General features: G+C 37.5%; 2 protein-coding genes across 6 annotated transcripts in view; both read left to right on the plus strand.

Moving 5' to 3' along the window:
- LOC131678513 (innexin shaking-B) overlaps positions 1-19,729 on the plus strand; it is a 1,756,176-nt gene extending 1,736,447 nt beyond the window's left edge. For all 4 annotated transcript variants that reach the window (XR_009303664.1, XM_058958720.1, XM_058958722.1 and 1 more), the window contains one exon: positions 17,446-19,729. Coding sequence is in view for 3 of the 4 variants with exons in the window: in XM_058958720.1 (XP_058814703.1) it covers positions 17,446-17,489 (44 nt within the window). In the remaining variant the exon portion in view is untranslated. The remainder of the gene's footprint in view (positions 1-17,445) is intronic.
- Positions 1-23,289, plus strand: part of LOC131678512 (nose resistant to fluoxetine protein 6) — a 1,156,332-nt gene that overhangs the window by 94,464 nt on the left and 1,038,579 nt on the right. Inside the window, exon 1 of one of the 2 annotated variants that reach the window (XM_058958713.1) lies at positions 18,973-19,108. The exons of the other annotated variant lie outside the window; for it this stretch is intronic. Coding sequence (XP_058814696.1) covers positions 19,075-19,108 — 34 coding nt within the window. The 5' untranslated portion in view covers positions 18,973-19,074. Of the gene's footprint in view, positions 1-18,972; positions 19,109-23,289 lie in introns of those variants that run through there. 2 annotated transcript variants of the gene reach the window in all.

Genomic DNA, 23,289 nt, shown 5'->3' on the forward strand with positions numbered 1-23,289 from the left:
TTAAGCTCTGGTCTAAGTGTCTGTGCTGAAAACTTTGCAAGTATTTAAAACACAGTTCTAAACGTGTTTTAAAATCAGCAACAAATAGAACGGCGTCGTATAACAGTTTTAAATTATGAAACAAAACTGTTCGAAATTATAAAACAAAACGCTCTGCTGGGGATGTGAATGTTTCAGTTCCAGTTCTACTACTCCTATACAAAATAAAACGCTCCTGAACATGCCCTTAGAGTGGTTCTAATTTTACCAAGATCAAAAAATTAACTTTTTAATCATTCTAGGTAGATCCAAACGACCTTCAGCGAAGTTGTAGAATGAAAAATTTTGGAAAAGTTTGCTGAAGACATGTAAGCTCTATCTGTCATACTTTTTATTTTACAATAAATTTAAAGTCGGAGCTTAGGGTGTTTCTTCGAAATACAGTTTTATTCCAATAACTTTTGCTGTATTCATTAAAAACTGAAGTAGTCTTCAGACAACTTTAGGATTGTTTCAAGGCGTATAATTTGTTTCAGGGCACTATATATCTAGCTATTTGCGTTGAAAAGTTATGAGCACTTTTTCGCCAAAAATGGGGTTGTTTTGAATAACAAAATCACTCATTTGGGGCAAATAAAAGATAATTCTTTTTGAACTATAAATAAGGCCATGATTAGAGCTATAATTGAGCAAAAAATGGCGAATACGATATTTTTTTAAACTTTCATAAAATTGATTTAAAAAATCTATTTTTGAAATATTAAGTGCTTATATCTTCTGAACAATAAAAGCTAGAGTTTTGATGTATTAGAAGAAAATGTTCGTCTTCAAAAACTCTGAAAAACATCTGAAGGATAGGTTGTAAAAAATGAAAACTGAAAAAGTTATATTTAAAATTTGGTTTTTCATAAATTGACTCTTTGTAATGTTTAAATTACTTTCATGGTGAACAATATAAAAAATGTAATTTAGTTTTCATGATAAAATATTGCATTTTACAATACTTTTCTATTATTTTAAATAGTGGATAGGGTGGTTTTTTTTAAAATCAGAAAAATGACTTTTTAATGGTTCGAGATAGAGTTGCGCTGTCTTCCACAAAATTGAAGATAATTAAATTTTGAAAAACTTTGTCGAAGACATTGAAACTCTATGTCATATACTTTTCATTTTACAAGAAATTTACCAAATAAATTTAGGGTGTTTCTTAAAAATGGTTTTCTTTGTATAACTTTTGCAGTTTTGATTTTTCATTAAGATCACTTTAGAAATACTTTCAGATATTTTGAAGGAGAACAATTTGTCCTATATATTGAACCTCTAGCTTCGGTCGTTAGAAAGTTGTATGTACTTTTTACTAAAAATAAACAATTTTTTGAGTAAATATTGCAAGATATAAAAAACTATCGTATTTGCCATTTTTTGGTGATCTATACTACAAAGCATGCTATTTCATATGAAAGCAACAGTATTCAATGTTGAGTGCCCGAATCGAAGATAATTCTATTTGAAAAAGTTATATTTTTATATAAAAGTTCTTATAACTTTAAAACGAAAAAAGTTAGGTAGTTGGTGTTTTAAAGCAAATTATGTGCCCTAAAATAATCTTTAAGTTGTCCGAAGTGTACTTTAGCGTAAAATAAGAACTTCAAAAGTTATAGAAATAAAACCGTTTTTTTGAGGAACACCCTAAAGCTTACATTTGAATTTCTCGTGCAATGGAAAATATAAAAGCTAGAGCTTGCATGTCTTCAGCAAATTTGTCTAAAATATGTTGCTCTACAACTTCATCGAAGACAGTAAAGCTCTATCTCAAACCGTTAAAATGTTCTATTGAAAATATTGCTCAATTTAGAACCACCCTAGCATCGGTTTAAACAAAAAGAAGGGCCTTGCAAAGTACAACAACTTTGCCAAACATGTTGTAAGGTCATTTAATTTTAGCAAAAAGTTAAAATTCCTGCTAAATTTGCATTCTGGCCACTGTGCAGTGAAAAATTAGGTTTGAAATGATTTTGAGTTTGAAACTACTTCAAAATTGAAACGAATTTAAAATTTCTTAACAAATTCAAATTTTTTGGCGGGGTCTGGACTCTCCTTCTGGATCCGCTGCTAGTTTCAATTATTTCAGCGTCGACGCCTAGCATCTCAAATTCGTGGCTATCGATCCATTGTATGTATGTGTAAATCGTACTGAATATGTAATAGACATTTTCTTTATTATATTAAACATAACCAACAATGGAATCGTAGTTTGGACAAATGAGAAAGGTACAATTGCACCACTAGGTGGAATAAAACAGGTTTTTGATTATTAGATCACACATTCTGCAAATTAAAGTAAATAAAAATAATTTCCCGAACAGAAATTTATTGCCTTTTCTATTGGTGAACCCTGTATAGCATGTAACGACATGCTATGAAGCATTTCTTGCAAATGCTGGTGCGCTGTGTTACCTCGCTAGCGTACATACACGTGAGAATGTTCTAAGGATACGGGCTGCTAAGAGTGTTCTCGCTATTTCACATGAACGAGCAAGACTTTATGCATGCCAATGAACGAGAAAACACGGAGTACAGTGATGATTGAAAAGTAGCCGGTAGGAGCCATGTTTGATTACACAGGTGACATAATAGGTCACGATAATTAAATGCAGGTTACAGCAATGGTTACAACTAGTTGTGAGTGTTGCGATATTTGTATGTTAACAGTTATGTGTCCAACAAAAAGAAATATCTTTAACAGGCCAACGAGGGTACCTGGGTACCCACAAATTGAAATGCTCATAGCTGTGGTTTGCTTTAACCGATTTGGACACTTTTGGATATTTTGAATTCAGAAACTCGTCCACTTTTTGATTCTGTAAAATAGAACCGGATGAGCGGATCGGGTTCTTTGTAATCCGGATTTTCCGGAGTAGTGTTTCAGTACTAGGGTATGATTTGCAAATTTTAATAATGTCCTAGCAATATGAGCATCAAAACTCTTCAAATTATCTCGGAAGTCTATTATTTATTGTTAAGGGACCCCATGGTAATTTGAACAATGGAATTGGAATGGAATGGCCACTCACGGTCCCACGGGAACCTGCTCCGGAATGTCCGTTCCGTGGTCAAATCATCAAATGGTTCCAAAACCGCGAAATACAGCCTACTGATGCCATTTCAAGAATTCTAATAACCATATTGCTAGTATTTCATTGAAATTCACAAACACCGGAACAAGCTTCCATAAATCCGGATTCCCGGGAACCGAATCAAGTAACCATATTCAAATTCACCAAGTCTAAAATTGGATGAGTTCCTGAATCCAAAACACTTAAAAATATCAAAATTGGTTAAAAATTACCTTAGTTATTGGCATTTCTGTTTTGTGGGTACCCACGTCGGCCTGTTACGTAGTAAAAAAAATCAGGAACCCCTCCTCACTCCCCCTTTTACTATATCAACAATATTATCAACCAAAAAGTTTAACTTGGTGAAGTTCTAAGATGTCACAAGGTTTCAATTTCCAGCTATGGATAAAACATGAAAATTCCATTAATTGAAACCTAAAAAGGTACCCGGGCACCGCGTCGGACACATAACGGTTAAGCGGATCAGGAATCAGTAATAACGACACAGAACAATTAAAACAGAGCATTCTGAACCCCCGGAGTGATGCTTAACGATCTACAGGTGCTACAATAGCAGGAATGAAAATTCCAACCGCCGGAGGGTTTTGAAATTTTTATTTAAGGTGTGAGCGGAAATATCAGCACTCCAGAGGGGACATTGAGATTACAGAACGACAACACCCCCGAAGAGATATCGTCATTCAAATACGGCTATAACTATAGCTCTTTACCTCTTGGGTTAGGAACAATAGCATATCCTTCAGGAGAACCAAAAATCCGGATACGTAATTGCATTACTACAGGGCAGTTGCATATCAAATGATATGATGTTCCGGATGTAATCGGATTCACAAAGATCACATGAATGTCCAGTTAGTGCCCTGCCTAGAAAACTGCAGTTGTGCTTGGAAAAATGCAACAAATTCTTTGACATTTTCGGACTCACATCCGTCAGAAAAATCAGTGGTAAAACTGGTTCTGTACCAACGAAGTCAGTCGCAGCGCCAAATTTAGCCAATTCGTCCGCCCATTCATTTCCAATAATACCGGAATGACCGGGTACCCATAGAAGGTAGCATTCGAAATGCTAAGTTCTTCGATTTGACTTCGACATCCTGACTAATTTCGATCTCGAATCTGCCGAACTAAGTGCTTTCATGGCAGCCTGGATGTCAGAGCAAAAATAGATTCTTTTACCGCAAATTCCCTGTTGAAGTGCTGATTGTACACCACACAGAATAGTAAAGATTTCTGCTTGGAATACGGTACTGTATCTACCAAGCGAATGAGATTGGTTTAATCACAGAGAACAGACATATAAGCTGGAACAAACTTTCCCGAAAAAACAAAAACCTGTGTAAACATTTAAATGGAAATACTTTGAAAATCACCATCTCATACAGGTTCGCATGCATAAGTCACCATAGTATCCAAGTTTGCACACAAGTCCCGTATAGCGATTGCTGGCCGATCGAAGCGCCGCCAAGTGGTAAGTTGTTACTTGCTGTTGTCATTTCAAAGCGACAGTTTTATTTCTTACACAAGTTGAAAACTTTACTTGTATGTCAGTTCTCAGTGGTTTAATCTCATTTCATGACAATAAACACCAACATCGGCTCGTCCCTCCAACAAAGAACCGTCAGTTTAACAAACTACGTATTCTTCAAGAGGATTTCTCACATTGAAAGTTCTAAAAGGAAAACTACATGTGAGTGTAAGGTCACCCATCCCAAGTAACTATTTGGGCCACATTCTTGTGTGGCTAGTTGCACGATTTATTGGGTTACTGTTTCAGAGCTTGGTAGCCTTAAGATGGTATGCACAAGAAAGTGCTTCTTGTTTCAGAAACACATGTACTGGTTTTATGTTCAAGAGTGCCTCTAGAGCAGCAGTAGGTGCTGTCGAGAACGCACCAGTCATCGCCATCAAGACCAGTCTCTGAAGATGGTTTAACTTTGATTGGATTGTCATGACTTTTCCCTTCTGCCACCAAACAAGGCACCCGTATGCCAGTATTGGTCTAACAATTGTTGTGTAGATCCACTGAATCTACTTGGGTTTGAGTCCCCAAGATTTGGTGAAAGCCTGTTTCCATTGGCCGAAGGCCATGCAAGCTTTCTTGATCCTGAAATCGATGTGAGCTGTCCAATTTAGTTTTGTTTCAAGAATTACCCCAACGTACTTATTTTTTTATTCAATTCGTTTATTTGATAAAGTACGTTTGCATTAGCTTGAAGGTGCCAATTTTGTTTTGTTTTACATTTTAAATTACTTAAAACTATGTGATTACATATTGATTTTTCTAAATGAAACTATGGAGATTTTATAGCAATCTTATGCTATTCACAAGGGGGTGATTTAATTTTTGTAAGATTAGGTGTTGTTGGAGCAAATAATTTTTAACTAAGGGGGTCAATTTTACAACTATCTTAAAAGTAGGAATAACTAAAGGGCGCGATTGAATTTTGCAAAGATTCGGGTAGATTATTTAGAGTTAGTTTTATGTCGTAGTGGAGTTGGGCATTTTCAACAAGAACCCAAAGATATTTAGGGGGGGGGGGTTATACTTCTGGGTATAAGAGTCAGGTGAGGGAGGGTGGGCAAAGATGACAGTGGGAGTAAATTATAAACTTTCAGTTTCAGGCATCGGGAGATCAACGGCATAGATTACATACTCGGGTGGGCTTCATCAGGAAGAATCATGTACTGGGACGCTGGGTGGTCCTCCTCAAGACGGCAGAGGTTTCGATTTCGTAGTACGGCTCAGATGTGGATTGGCAACACTTCGAGTTGTGCGTGTGAGGTTCGTACTGTAGGTCCCGTGTTTGTTGGCTCATTCCACAGAGATGTGTTGTGTCGCCTTGGAGTCGCATCAAACCTTCGTGGGCTTATGATACAGGTGGAAGAGAGCGTTTCTGAAAATGATAGGAAATAAGAAGGGGCAGTTAAATTTGTATATTGATGGTTTTTAAGAAGGTGTAAACAAGGGACATATAGAGGAGATCGCGGCTTGCCAACACATCTCGAACCAGGACTTTGGTTGGTCTTCCTCAGGCCTGCAGGGTATCCATTAGTCGAGACCTGGCGGAACTGTACTCGGTGCACGCCCAGACAATGTGCTCGATGTCGTGATAGCCGTCGCCACAAGCGCAGATACCACTATCCACGAGCCCAATTCGCCGGAGATGTGCATCCAGCGTGTAATGGTTCGCCATGAGTCGGGACATCACACGAAAGAAGTCACGACCCACATCCATCCCCTTGAAACAAGGTTTCGTCGATACCTTGGGGACTATCGAATGTAGCCACCTTCCTAGCTCCCCATTGCTCTACGAGTTTTGCCAAGATTCGAGGGTTCTCTGATGAGTAATACTGAAAAATTCGCTGAAGCAAATTGGTCTTTCATAAACGTCACCTTCTAGGGCACCCACTTTACCTAAGGAGTCCGCCTTCTCATTGCCCGGAATGGAGCAATGAGAAGGGACCCACACCAAGGTAATCTGGAAAGATTTGTCAGATAAAGTACACAGTAGCTCCCGTATTTTCCCCAAAAAATGCGAGGAGTGCTTTCCATGTTTCATCGAGCGAATAGCGTCAATGGAACTGAGGCTATCCGAAACGATGAAGTAATGGTCTGCGGGTAGTGTTTCAATGACCCCAAGGGTAGACTAAATAGCAGCTAGTTCTGTGTCGTAAACTGAAGCATGGTCACTGAGTTTGTAGGAGGCGGTGAACTTTTCATTGAAAATACTGAAGCCAGTGGACTCTTCGAGGTTTGATCCGTCAGTATAAAACATCTTTGAGCAGTCGACTTCTCGGAATTTATTATAAAAAAATATTTGGAACCACTTGTGGGCGTATGTGGTCCGGAATTTCACAGATCTCGTCTTTCATGGATGTGTCGAAGAACAGTAGATTCAGAAGTATTTATGAAATGCACACGCTTGGGATTGTAAGAAGAAGGATTAATATTCTGCGCCATGTATTCATAGTACTGGGACATGAAACGGGCCTGAGAATTGAGCTCAACAAGCCTTTCGAAATTTTCAGTCACCACCGGGTTCAAGATATCGCATCGAATGAGTAATCGATTTGAGAATTCCCAAAATCGATTTTTCAGCGAGAGAACACCCGACAGAACTTCAAGACTCATCGTATGGGTCGACTGCATGCACCCTAAGGCGATACGCAAACAACGATACTGAATTCTTTCGAGTTTGATGAAATGTATAAATGTATCGCATCCGTATTCCATTACCGACAGTTTCGTTGTTTGATACAACCTAATTAGGTCTCCTGGGTGGGCACCCCACCATGTTCCGGTTATTGTACAAAGAAATTTTATCCTTTGTTGGCATTTCTGTTTCAGATACCAAATGGCAATAGTACCTTTCGAGTCGAACCAGACCCCTAGATATTTTACTGTGCAGACCTGAGCTATAGTTTGACCCATTATTAGAAGCTGTAATTGTGCTAGTTCACGCTTCCTAGAAAATACAACTAGCTCAGTTTTCTTCGCGGAGAATTCGATACCCAGCTTAATAGCCCAAGAAGACAAATTGTCCAAGGTATTCTGTAATGGTCCTTGAAGATCGACAGCTTTTGGTCTCGTTATAGAAACCACGCCATCGTCTGCAAGTTGCCTTAACGTGCAGGAATTGTCAAGACATTCATCAATCTCGTTGACATAGAAAATGTATAACAGAGGATTTAGACATGAGCCCTGGGGAAGGCCCATGTAACTAAATCGTGATGTCGATAAGTCACCATGCGAAAAATGCATGTGCTTTTCCGACAACAACTTTAGAAGAAAGTTGTTTAAAGTCGCTGAAAGATCATGCTGGTCCAGCTTCTCATAAAGAATGTTGATCGAAACTGAATCAAAAGCCCCCTTTATATCTAGGAACACTGACGCCATCTGCTCTTTGCTAGCATAGGCCATTTGAATTTCGGTTGAGAGCAACGCAAGACAACCGTTCGTCCCTTTGCCTTTGCGAAAGCCAAATTGTGTATCTGACAGTAAGCCATTTGCTTCAGCCCAATTGTCGAGGCGAGATAGGATCATTTTCTCGAACAACTTCCGGATACAGGACAGCATTGCGATCGGACGATACGATTTGTGATCGGAGACTAGTTTTCCTGGTTTTTGGATTGCGACGACCTTCACTTGTCTCCAATCGTGTCCAATGTTAGCCTCAAGAAACTTATTAATTAAGTTCAACAAGTGTCTCTTGGCAGAGTCTGGCAGATTCAACACGATTCTGTCTGGTCCTGGAGCTTTATTGTTACACGACAAGAGAGCAAATGAGAACTCCACCATCGAAAACGGTGTTTTGTTCGCGTAATTTTGAGGGAACGCTGCGCAGTAGATCTTCTGTGCCGGGGCGGAATCCGGACAAACCTTCTTGGCAAAATCGAATATCCAACGATTTTAATATTCAACGCTCTCGTTGGTACTGTTTCGGTTTCGCAAACGCCGGGCCGTGCCGCTAAGAGTGCTCATCGATGTTTCTCTCGTTAGTCCGTCAACGAATGGGCGCCAGTAACTACGTTTCTTGGCCTTCATCAAACTATTCATTCGCGTTTCTAACGTCGCGTATTGTCGATAGCTACCGGGTAAACCTTAGTCCCGGAAGGTCGTATACGCGGTGGCCTTCTCCGCGTACACATCTGAGCATTCTTTGACACACCACGGATCAGGAGAACGCTTTTGTATGTTCGCGCTGGGTAATGGCTTAGTCTAAGCTTGATTTGCGCTGTCGAGAATCAAGCCGGTCAAAAAGCTGTACTCTTCCTCCGGAGGAAGTTCTCGGGCGGATTCAATTTGTCGGATACCGCGGCCGCATAGCTCTTCCAATCGATATTTCGTGTGAGGTCATACGAAATATTGATTGATTCCAATGGTCTTGAGCTGTTGCTGATCGAGACTACGATGGGTAGATGGTCGCTACCATGGGAATCAGGGATTACCTTCCACGCGCAATCTAACTGTAGCGAGGTCGAGCAAAGGGATAAATCTAATGCACTTGGGGGTGGGGGAGGGATCCGTGTCATTTCACCGGTGTTTAGAATTTTCATATTGAAGTTATCGTAAATATTGTGAATTAAAGAAGAATCATCATAAAGGCAACCCCATTCCGTACCGTGGGAGTTAAAGTCTCCTAAAACCAGTCGTGGTGCAGAGATTCTATGATGGAATGTAGCCGGCGGTACCCAATCGCGGTTTTGGGGGTATATATATATATATATATATATATATATATATATATATATATATATATATATATATATATATATATATATATATATATATATATATATATACCCCCAAAACCGCGATTGGGTACCGCCGGCTACATTACATCATAGAATCTCTGCACCACGACTGGTTTTAGGAGACTTTAACTCCCACGGTACGGAATGGGGTTGCCTTTATGATGATTCTTCTTTAATTCACAATATTTACGATAACTTCAATATGAAAATTCTAAACACCGGTGAAATGACACGGATCCCTCCCCCACCCCCAAGTGCATTAGATTTATCCCTTTGCTCGACCTCGCTACAGTTAGATTGCGCGTGGAAGGTAATCCCTGATTCCCATGGTAGCGACCATCTACCCATCGTAGTCTCGATCAGCAACAGCTCAAGACCATTGGAATCAATCAATATTTCGTATGACCTCACACGAAATATCGATTGGAAGAGCTATGCGGCCGCGGTATCCGACAACATTGAATCCGCCCGAGAACTTCCTCCGGAGGAAGAGTACAGCTTTTTGACCGGCTTGATTCTCGACAGCGCAAATCAAGCTTAGACTAAGCCATTACCCAGCGCGAACATACAAAAGCGTTCTCCTGATCCGTGGTGTGTCAAAGAATGCTCAGATGTGTACGCGGAGAAGGCCACCGCGTATACGACCTTCCGGGACTAAGGTTTACCCGGTAGCTATCGACAATACGCGACGTTAGAAACGCGAATGAATAGTTTGATGAAGGCCAAGAAACGTAGTTACTGGCGCCCATTCGTTGACGGACTAACGAGAGAAACATCGATGAGCACTCTTAGCGGCACGGCCCGGCGTTTGCGAAACCGAAACAGTACCAACGAGAGCGTTGAATATTAAAATCGTTGGATATTCGATTTTGCCAAGAAGGTTTGTCCGGATTCCGCCCCGGCACAGAAGATCTACTGCGCAGCGTTCCCTCAAAATTACGCGAACAAAACACCGTTTTCGATGGTGGAGTTCTCATTTGCTCTCTTGTCGTGTAACAATAAAGCTCCAGGACCAGACAGAATCGTGTTGAATCTGCCAGACTCTGCCAAGAGACACTTGTTGAACTTAATTAATAAGTTTCTTGAGGCTAACATTGGACACGATTGGAGACAAGTGAAGGTCGTCGCAATCCAAAAACCAGGAAAACTAGTCTCCGATCACAAATCGTATCGTCCGATCGCAATGCTGTCCTGTATCCGGAAGTTGTTCGAGAAAATGATCCTATCTCGCCTCGACAATTGGGCTGAAGCAAATGGCTTACTGTCAGATACACAATTTGGCTTTCGCAAAGGCAAAGGGACGAACGGTTGTCTTGCGTTGCTCTCAACCGAAATTCAAATGGCCTATGCTAGCAAAGAGCAGATGGCGTCAGTGTTCCTAGATATAAAGGGGGCTTTTGATTCAGTTTCGATCAACATTCTTTATGAGAAGCTGGACCAGCATGATCTTTCAGCGACTTTAAACAACTTTCTTCTAAAGTTGTTGTCGGAAAAGCACATGCATTTTTCGCATGGTGACTTATCGACATCACGATTTAGTTACATGGGCCTTCCCCAGGGCTCATGTCTAAATCCTCTGTTATACATTTTCTATGTCAACGAGATTGATGAATGTCTTGACAATTCCTGCACGTTAAGGCAACTTGCAGACGATGGCGTGGTTTCTATAACGAGACCAAAAGCTGTCGATCTTCAAGGACCATTACAGAATACCTTGGACAATTTGTCTTCTTGGGCTATTAAGCTGGGTATCGAATTCTCCGCGAAGAAAACTGAGCTAGTTGTATTTTCTAGGAAGCGTGAACTAGCACAATTACAGCTTCTAATAATGGGTCAAACTATAGCTCAGGTCTGCACAGTAAAATATCTAGGGGTCTGGTTCGACTCGAAAGGTACTATTGCCATTTGGTATCTGAATCAGAAATGCCAACAAAGGATAAAATTTCTTTGTACAATAACCGGAACATGGTGGGGTGCCCACCCAGGAGACCTAATTAGGTTGTATCAAACAACGAAACTGTCGGTAATGGAATACGGATGCGATACATTTATACATTTCATCAAACTCGAAAGAATTCAGTATCGTTGTTTGCGTATCGCCTTAGGGTGCATGCAGTCGACCCATACGATGAGTCTTGAAGTTCTGTCGGGTGTTCTCTCGCTGAAAAATCGATTTTGGGAATTCTCAAATCGATTACTCATTCGATGCGATATCTTGAACCCGGTGGTGACTGAAAATTTCGAAAGGCTTGTTGAGCTCAATTCTCAGGCCCGTTTCATGTCCCAGTACTATGAATACATGGCGCAGAATATTAATCCTTCTTCTTACAATCCCAAGCGTGTGCATTTCATAAATACTTCTGAATCTACTGTTCTTCGACACATCCATGAAAGACGAGATCTGTGAAATTCCGGACCACATACGCCCACACGTGGTTCCAAATATTTTTTTATAATAAATTCCGAGAAGTCGACTGCTCAAAGATGTTTTATACTGACGGATCAAACCTCGAAGAGTCCACTGGCTACAGTATTTTCAATCAAAAGTTCACCGCCTCCTACAAACTCAGTGACCATGCTTCAGTTTACGACACAGAACTAGCTGCTATTTAGTCTACCCTTGGGGTCATTGAAACACTACCCGCAGACCATTACTTCATCGTTTCGGATAGCCCCAGTTCCATTGACGCTATTCGCTCGATGAAACATGGAAAGCACTCCTCGCATTTTTTGGGGAAAATACGGGAGCTACTGTGTACTTTATCTGACAAATCTTTCCAGATTACCTTGGTGTGGGTCCCTTCTCATTGCTCCATTCCGGGCAATGAGAAGGCGGACTCCTTAGGTAAAGTGGGTGCCCTAGAAGGTGACGTTTATGAAAGACCAATTTGCTTCAGCGAATTTTTCAGTATTACTCATCAGAGAACCCTCGAATCTTGGCAAAACTCGTAGAGCAATGGGGAGCTAGGAAGGTGGCTACATTCGATAGTCCCCAAGGTATCGACGAAACCTTGTTTCAAGGGGATGGATGTGGGTCGTGACTTCTTTCGTGTGATGTCCCGACTCATGGCGAACCATTACACGCTGGATGCACATCTCCGGCGAATTGGGCTCGTGGATAGTGGTATCTGCGCTTGTGGCGACGGCTATCACGACATCGAGCACATTGTCTGGGCGTGCACCGAGTACAGTTCCGCCAGGTCTCGACTAATGGATACCCTGCAGGCCTGAGGAAGACCAACCAAAGTCCTGGTTCGAGATGTGTTGGCAAGCCGCGATCTCCTCTATATGTCCCTTGTTTACACCTTCTTAAAAACCATCAATATACAAATTTAACTGCCCCTTCTTATTTCCTATCATTTTCAGAAACGCTCTCTTCCACCTGTATCATAAGCCCACGAAGGTTTGATGCGACTCCAAGGCGACACAACACATCTCTGTGGAATGAGCCAACAAACACGGGACCTACAGTACGAACCTCACACGCACAACTCGAAGTGTTGCCAATCCACATCTGAGCCGTACTACGAAATCGAAACCTCTGCCGTCTTGAGGAGGACCACCCAGCGTCCCAGTACATGATTCTTCCTGATGAAGCCCACCCGAGTATGTAATCTATGCCGTTGATCTCCCGATGCCTGAAACTGAAAGTTTATAATTTACTCCCACTGTCATCTTTGCCCACCCTCCCTCACCTGACTCTTATACCCAGAAGTATAACCCCCCCCTAAATATCTTTGGGTTCTTGTTGAAAATGCCCAACTCCACTACGACATAAAACTAACTCTAAATAATCTACCCGAATCTTTGCAAAATTCAATCGCGCCCTTTAGTTATTCCTGCTTTTAAGATAGTTGTAAAATTGACCCCCTTAGTTAAAAATTATTTGCTCCAACAACACCTAATCTTACAAAAATTAAATCACCCCCTTGTGAATAGCATAAGATTGCTATAAAATCTCCATAGTTTCATTTAGAAAAATCAATATGTAATGACATAGTTTTAAGTAATTTAAAATGTAAAACAAAACAAAATTGGCACCTTCAAGCTAATGCAAACGTACTTTATCAAATAAACGAATTGAATAAAAAAATAAGTACGTTGGGGTAATTCTTGAAACAAAACTAAATTGGACAGCTCACATCGATTTCAGGATCAAGAAAGCTTGCATGGCCTTCGGCCAATGGAAACAGGCTTTCACCAAATCTTGGGGACTCAAACCCAAGTAGATTCAGTGGATCTACACAACAATTGTTAGACCAATACTGGCATACGGGTGCCTTGTTTGGTGGCAGAAGGGAAAAGTCATGACAATCCAATCAAAGTTAAACCATCTTCAGAGGCTGGTCTTGATGGCGATGACTGGTGCGTTCTCGACAGCACCTACTGCTGCTCTAGAGGCACTCTTGAACATAAAACCAGTACATGTGTTTCTGAAACAAGAAGCACTTTCTTGTGCATACCATCTTAATGCTACCAAGCTCTGAAACAGTAACCCAATAAATCGTGCAACTAGCCACACAAGAATGTGGCCCAAATAGTTACTTTAGAACTTTCAATGTGAGAAATCCTCTTGAAGAATACGTAGTTTGTTAAACTGACGGTTCTTTGTTGGAGGGACGAGCCGATGTTGGTGTTTATTGTCATGAAATGAGATTAAACCACTGAGAACTGACATACAAGTAAAGTTTTCAACTTGTGTAAGAAATAAAACTGTCGCTTTGAAATGACAACAGCAAGTAACAACTTACCACTTGGCGGCGCTTCGATCGGCCAGCAATCGCTATACGCGGTTTTGGGGGTATATATATATATATATATATATATATATATATATATATATATATATATATATATATATATATATATATATATATATATATATATATATATATATATATATATATATATATATATATATATATATATATATATATATATATATATATATATATATATATATATATATATATATATATATATATATATATATATATATATATATATATATATATATATAACAAGTTCATTCATGGTAGCAGCATACCAAGACGCTTGTCCGCTTCGAGTTATGCGTGCTTCTAGAGGAACCGGTGGAATACCGAAGATGTTCTACTCAAAAAGTTATGTAGAACAACATCCCAAATGTAGTGGTCGATTAAACGTTCCACTGATTTGGGAAGGAAGTAGGTCAGACTGATCGGTCTAAAGCTCTTTGCCTCCTCATAAGTGCGGCCACCTTTGGGAATGAATTTGACAGTTATTTTCCGCCACGCTAATCCTGTTGCAAGACTACAAGTAAGAACCTTTTCCAAAATAAATATGCTTGAAGTGTTCATATCCTACTACGAAGCTACGAATACGTGGTTAGGTAGCTTTCCTTTATAGAAATACGGTTCTTGAACCAAAGCTATGGAAGCTCTTCCTTCCTGCACAAGGCGGGATAGATTCATAATTGCTGTACGATTATGCTGAAGATCAATTTGTGCTACTCTAACCATACTCGATTACAGCACTACACATTTCATCATCAGCAGTTGTTGTACAGCAACTACAAGATACAAAACACGTTGGCTTATAATCGCCTATAGCGTACCCAGAAATGGGTATAAGGTAAGAGTGGGCGAAACGCGATTCTGGTCTATGCGATACGAAACGAAACGAATAACTGTTCCATATTCTCTTATCGATACGAAACGAAACGAAATTTTAATAGTAGAAGTTGTTCGCAACACGAAATACTATTTTGACGAAAACGTTTGCGAAATTTGATATGCCTGTTGATGAATTAAACAAATAAACAAAAGCGAATTCTGAACTGTTACATCTAAGCCTTTTTTTCGATTATAGAGGTTTTTACCTTAGTCATTTGCCTCTTTTCGGGTTAGAAAAAGTTCTAACCCTATGTGCGGGGTTGGGACACGAACACAGGTGAGTAGCGTACAAGGCCAACTACGCTATGCCCGCCCCGATCTAAGCCTTGTTTGAGGCTTAAGATGTATTTTTTTAATGCTCGTCAATCTAAATTTGATGACGGAACATGTATTCGTTTTCGGGTAACAATTGTTAGATTATAAAAAATAAACTCGAAAAATCTACCTTTTCCGCACATAATAATTCCAAATGCGCAAAATAAAATTTCTTTGCATAAAAATATTAGGTTTGAAGGGCATGTTGTGGAAAATTTCTACTGGACTTTTTATTACAGTTACAAGACCTAGAAATAGAGGATTCCAAGAAATTATTTCATCATGTGTTATTCATATTTTCCGAAGACAGCAAATATGTATCATTCATTATACTAGTCTGTCTGGCCCATTTTAGGTCACTGAACACTAAAACAAAATTCTTTCGCAATATCCAATTTCATTCTACTTTTGTTTTCGGTCATTATCTCGTGTGAAAATGCCCCATCAATACAATCAATAAACTTTTCAAAGCATGTTCTCTTCCCAATAACAAAAAATCCCGACAACAGTGGAAATAAAAAAAATTAAGACATCAAAAATTAGACTTGTTTCATCGGATTTTATACGAAATATTGACGAATAAATGCAAAGACTACCTAAAGTTTTTCAAAAAAATTCTCGAAAGCGCCTTTTTTAAGGTAAACGGGTATTGTTTCCGTGTTAAGCGAAGCAAACTCGATTTTGAAATTTTTATTGTTAGCTTACCCCAAAATTTGCAAACTAGTGTTAATATGAAAATTAGTCAACCTGGTAGCAGATATCTCAATTACCTTTAAATAGGCCATTAGCGCTCAAGATGGACGAGTTTTCTGTGTGATATAATTGTATAAAATGAGTAAGCTGTACTTTGAATAAATTTTTCATTAGTGCACCATGCGTATGACATATCAGGTAAATCGTTGCTCCGATCAGTTTTTGGAATCTGTTCAGTCATCGCACGTCAGCTTTAATAATTGAGAATAACTCCGGCTGCATCGGTTCACTTTTCAATAAATAAATTGTTATCATTTTTTGTGAAAAATCGATTTAACCAAGAAACAGTTATACACCTCTAAAATTAATTGAATTTTGATAAATTTCGAAAAGTTTCGCAAACTTTGCGAAACAGGCGAAAAAATTCGCAAAACTCCCGCGAAATTTGCGAATTTAAACGAAATTTTTCTTAACGTTCCGTTTCGCAAAGTTTGCGAAAAAATTCGTTTCGTTTCGTTCCGACAATCTGCGAAAAAATAAATTTTCGCCCACCCTTAGTATTAGGGACATGACCTTCATTTGAATCCCACGATTTGCGAAGAAACAATGTTTAAGCCGCCAGATGCCACACGGCTTCTAGGCTTGTTTTGTCCGGAGAAAGATAATGGACTGTATCAACCTCCTAGCGAACCACAGCCGGCTAATGGTTACAACTAGTTGTGAGCGTTGCGATATTTTATGTTGAGCGGAACAACCCATCCAGTGCAACGGTCTGCTTCCAAAAAACTCATACAAGACAAACTCTTAAACTAATAACTCTTGCATATCCGCAATCGTACGACCCTCGCACACGTTAGTGAATAAACCAAACACACACAAAAGCTCACTGTCAACATCACATCTGATTTGATCTCAATCCAAAATATTACAATTAATATTAAGTGGATATCAATATATTTATAAGTACGGTAGACGCATAATGGCACCATTGGTAAAATCTAATATATATTTAGAACAAAACAAGAGTTTATACACAATATATTATTTTCAATGTATTTTATTGATTTGTTGGGTTTTTCAACAACACCTTTCAACTTAATTATGAGTTTCAATTAAATCGTGTTCTAGTTAGAAGACTGAAATTATCAATTTTGGGTTTATTTGTGAGGTATTGCTTGTAGCAAGCGGAAAACAATTATTTTTATTGCACAATTTCACCATCTAAAATTATTCTAACATTTATTGTTTGTTCATTATGTTACTTAAGTTCATTATAAAAATTCAAAATATTTTTGATTTTATCTTTCCGGATGTTAAACCTTTTCAGTAAAATAATTGAGGCCTCATATTAAACTGTCATCAATAATCACACCACATCAACAATGCGCTAAATGCCTTTTCTTGATTTTCAGATGTCGACAAAATTGAGTACGGATTCGGAGTAAATTTATTTTGATTTAAATTGAACTTACGCCCGACGGATTTTACTAATTACACACAAAAATTACGGATTAAGTTATTCGAAAACTTATGATGATCATTTCGAATAAATAAATAAACTAATTAGCCAAACATGTTTAGAATCTCATTACTAGTCAGCAGAATTACACATTATAGAAGATGAAAACATGCATTTACAACTAATATATTTTCTGTAGAGACATTTGATTGTTCTCACAGCTTCCATCCACATGTAGTCAGCCCTAGAGATTTAAAAGTACATAACAAATTGCACAAGCAAAAAGGAAAACATCATAACAAATTTAAGTAAATTTATAAGCTATGACTAAAAGATGTATAACACTGCAACCCTTTCTGGTTTTCAAGGATCAAAAAATGAAGCATAAATATAAGACAACATAACGTGGATCATGGCTACAGAGTGGGCTTAAGATGTATATTAAATCATTCTGGATAATTGAATCGTGGGTCCTGAAAACTGATCTTATATTTACTGATACGTTTTTACAATTCCCAACCTTAATTACATTTGTGCAGTTGTAATCTACACGTGATGAAAATTGGATTTTTTAAACGCGAAATGGTTTTAAATTAAGAAGTTTCCGCTTGTTGACTCATGTCAGCGAAACAAAATACGATTGTAGAAAGGTAAATGTGAATTTAATTTATGCTGTACTACCGCTATATGCAAAACAGTAACATTTGCTTAGGAATTCTTGTTGATGAAACTGTTATGTGTATCACGGCAATGCAGCATATTTCGAATTATACAACTGGTTGCCAATTATTACCTGATTCTTTGTATTTCTCCGCCGCGATATGTAGAGCAAAACGACTACGCTTTTTTATTTGGCTTTTGGATACAATTGCGATTAATTGATATCATCATATGAAGAAATAAATGTTTACTTTTCCGATTCTGTATAAACTCCCAGAAAGCAAAGGAATGAGTGTACTCATTTCGAATCCATTCAACATCAACTACAAAACTAAACTATTGAGTAAAGAGGTTTTAGAGATCACTGCCAAATCAGCTACAATAGATACAAGCTCAAAATAAATGCATGAATCAAAGTCAATACAACATACATCTGTAAAAACAGTAAAACTACTCATCAAAGCCTTTGTGCATCAGATGATTATTTTTTCTATCGTCCTCGCCCTCACTAAAATGGTTAACGCGTAGATAGTACTAAAAATTTAAAAGAACTGCTTTGATTGAAACGATTCTTTGAAAAGGAATCGAATATAAGTTAGGTTGATTCGAAGGTGTTAATGAGATATGATCGTGACATGTGTATTATCGGTTGTTGCAGTTAAGAACTAAAAGCAACATCAAAGCAATCAACATTGATATTGATTTATTATAATTATAAAAAAAGACAAGCCAAGAAATAAAAGCATAAAAAAGCTATGAACATATGCTACTTCTTTGTTGTAATAACACAAACAAATAGTTGGTACAAAAAAACATTAATAAAGCGTAAATAGTGATAGTAAACAAATTTATATCAACGCTAGCAAAGAGACAAACGAATTATATTAAGAAGTGTCGCCTTGCTGGTAACGTCAAATAAGTCATGAAATATCATGTAAAATATAAAATTAAATTTGGTAAGTAATAGATGATGCAAGCCACCATGAACTTCAACATACATAGCAATCTTTCTTTAAAGTTCATTCCAGTTTAACGACATTTGATGTTTTAACAGACCTGCACTGTTGTTTATCATAATATCATAACTAGCACACAACCGATCACAGCAGAACAAACTCAGAATAACAAACAAATGAAAAGGAATCACACAAAATAAAAAAGTGAATGTTTAATGTTCATAAACAGAATGACTTCGTTTAGGGTGACGAGGGTATTTTGGACACAATAGTGGATGTTTTGCATATTTTACATTAAGGTACACCGGGACAAGTTGAAACAGATTTTTTAAAATTGAAATTCAAGCCTCTAATAAAATCGTAAACTAATCAATTTCAAATCTGCTAGGGGCAAATATTAGTTCTTCTGGTTATAATGAATAAAAAGTAAATGATCATATCCCTTATCAAGTTGCAATATAAAAAATTGAGGGGGAAAACCCAAGTTTGTGATTTTTTTAAGGATTTCATGCAAATTCTATTTGAAAAAGCGAAAGATAACTTGTTAGTAGTACTATCGGAAAAAACAAGTTGAAAAACAATAATATTAAAAATTGTCGGTTTTATGGCCTCTTCCCTGAAGCGTGTTTTTATAGACAGGCTCTCCAAAGCGAACCGCTCAACTGAAATTAAAAAGTAAAAAAAATTGAGAGGAAAAATTTAGTACATGTACTTGAACGATTTGGTATAACATCGTATTGCTTTCAGATGCGGCTCCAGGAGACATTGTAAAGGGTATCCACACAATACTGTACGCCATATCCAACTTCACAGTCATTCGTATATACATGAGGGTATTGTTGCATTCTCTGGATTCCATTTTTGGTTGCATTCGTGAAATTTTGGGACATACCTAGACCAATTCCATAGAACATTGTAGAGGAAACATATCCGAAAAGCGCAACTTAAATAATGCATTTGCATCTAAATATTATTGCTTGTGGCACTAAAAACTGAATTCTAACCGCACTGCGCACTTACCATTCTTCTCATAGATTGGTCAGTTACATGTGAACATGAAATACATGCGCTCGCAGTGTTAAGATCACCCGCACTTTGAAAGTGCGGAGTCAAGGTTAGTGGGAAGTGCACAATACAGCGCGAATTCGCTAGTTGGGGTGTTCGTAAGTTGGGTGTCCGCTACTTGGAGCATGCCGCATGCTCCACTAAAAGACACTCTTATGTCAAAACTAAAAGTCAAAAAGTGATTGACGATTGAATGTCATTGATTTCAAGGAACTCATTGGTTGATTCCTGTGGCTATCTAGAAAAAAAAAATAAACCTTGATAACCAATGGAACATTTATTTTGAATTCATATTCCGGATTGTTTTTAATGATATAAATGTGTTAGATGTTACGCTTGCCATTCAGCATCAATTAGTTAGTGTCGTTGTGTATAAGTTGCTAACTTCTTGAAGGTAATCTCTGATGTACTCAATCACATTTTCTAATGATTGTTTAGGTAGTGGTAACGTAGTATGCTTGCGCTTTTCCGGCTTTGTTTATCGGCTTTTTCTGGCGGCGTATCCATTTCCTGTTTTATTTGAAGGAGATACTAAAAAAAGTAATTAATCACAAAAAGAACACTAATGACATATTTTATCATAAAAATCAACTTTAAACTGGGAGGAAACAGCTAACTTTCGTGAACCGCCAAATATTTCTGTTTATTTTTTTATCGAAAAAAATAGTCAGCGTTTCCCTCGGGTAATTTTTGCCAGCTGTCAGTTGCTCCAATAGGGATCTTTAGGGGTATGCGGGTTATGGCATCTTCTGATGCAGATTATTACTGTGATTTAATATCTCAATCCTTTCCTATTTCTAAGCCCGAAGCTTTTGAAAAAAAAAACATTTTTTAGTTTGTTTCCTTTTAGGACAATATCATATCCAAACCCATGAGACTAGTACGATTTTATAGACTATCTACTATAGTTGGCAGATGAAACTTGGGATTTCAAGCTGCTAGCGGATTGCAAAAGTATCAGATCATGATGTATGGAGTGCTGTTCCGGTTAACAATACGGCGAACGAACGTGTTTTCAGATATAGTAGGACAACTGTCAATTTTTTAGTCGAATTTTATTTAGTCAGTATATATATATATATATATATATATATATATATATATATATATATATATATATATATATATATATATATATATATATATATATATATATATATATATATATATATATATATATATATATATATATATATATATATATATATATATATATATATATATATATATATATATATATAGCCCATAGCCACAAATGAGACCAAAAACATGCAATCTATTTTTACCGCCAAAACGGCTAATTTTAGGTCAATAGTAATTTAATGGATGCAATATGGCTTTTCTTTTGATATTATTTTTATTAATCCATCTACAAGTGAGATATTTTCATAAATTTTCGTGGAAGTAATTGCATTGAATTTATGTCTTCAGCAAATTTGTAGCTCTTTTGCGAATAACTTTACTGAAAACATCAAATATCTATTTTGAATACTTTAAAAGTTATAGCTTGTTGTTCGTAGATTACCCTTTGTCGCCTATTTATTGTTCAATATAGTAGTAAAGTAATTAAATTAGTTAAATATTATTTCGATAAAACGAATTTCGTATTTCATTTTTCTATCTACAATCGCCACAAATAACCGCCGAGCAATTCCAAGTTGTCTACATGGAACTTGATCACTTATCGATGCCAAAATTTTCATTTGCGCGAACCTGATGACTGCAAAGTTTCTAAGTTACAAACATCGGATTGATCTGAAGCTTGGAATATGAAAAAGCTATATAAATAACTCCAAATAACGGCGTAACCAAGAGAAAGCTTCAGGATTAAATTATTATGATTTTACTGTTTATGATCTTCTACTATTTATAAACAATAAATTTTACATTTTATCCAAAGCTTGAGTTTGTGACGCTCGCAATAAAAAGTTGTTTAAGATAAAATATAAAAGATTAAGGAACATTTCGTAAATTTCATTTTAAAACTCGATATACTCCCTACACGTGGTATTCATTTCTGCAATAAAGTTGTTCTAAATGATAGTCTCCACAAATTCGATAAAGAAACGAACTTTGTTACTATTTTTTGAAAAAAAATTCTTCATAATTTTAAAACTTAAAATATGATGGTTTCGGAATTATATCATTTGTAGATAAGGTTCGATTTTCACCAAACCGAATTTCTAGCTACGCTGCTGACCCTAAGTAAGTAGAAACAAAGTCGTTCTACACTCGTCCACAAGAAACTTCTTCGAATACTGCCTACCTATTACAATGCAATGAAGACCCCATTTGATTAGCGCCCAATATTGTCAGTCTCATATGAAAATATGTTTGATGGACTTTAGCAGATAAACAGACTGAATTCGAGTAAATCCTTTCTTGAGCATATTTTTCTTACCTTAAAGATGCAAATATGTGAAAAAATTGCGCTAGAAGGCCCCTTTAAGAGAAATTTATATTGTACAATCAGAAATAGCTATCAGACTCGATCAAGGGAAGGGAAGAATATTTTAACAGCTTCACTTTATTATACAGAAGGAAAGAAATATGTCCCGATTTACTCAATGTCAGCTTAAAACACACCTTGAGGTTAATAAAAACGGGTCTTTACTGTATTTATTATGCACTGTGTCCCACATTAATAGGTACATCCCATTTTTGAGGATATTTATTTTCGATTGCATCGAACTACACCAATTTTTTGGTAGTTTTCAAGGGGTTATTCTATCGACTTCGACTTTTATCGAGAATTTTGGTGATCCTATTCCCATTCGTGCGATAGTTTATGTTAAATGGGCTACTAAATTAATTGGTTTACTTAAGGGTTTATATGTTGCGGAATGAGAAAATACAGATATAAGGTTGTAAAAATTAAAAAGTATTTGAGAATTATTAATAGTTTTAGTAAGCGGAGTAGTGACCGTCGCTCCACAACGCAGTTTATTTTTCATGGCTTGCGGTGAGCACAATCTCTCGAATTGCTGAACTGAAAATTATGGAATAGAAGTTAGTTTATAGAATTCTTTACAGATTTAACCCGCCGCAAATGGCTCGGAATGAGACCCGCTGGTGGCCTAAGACGATTTCGTTAGATTTTCAGAGCAGCGTGCGCC

Source organism: Topomyia yanbarensis, chromosome 2, assembly GCF_030247195.1.
Source record: "Topomyia yanbarensis strain Yona2022 chromosome 2, ASM3024719v1, whole genome shotgun sequence".
NCBI lineage: Eukaryota > Metazoa > Arthropoda > Insecta > Diptera > Culicidae > Topomyia > Topomyia yanbarensis.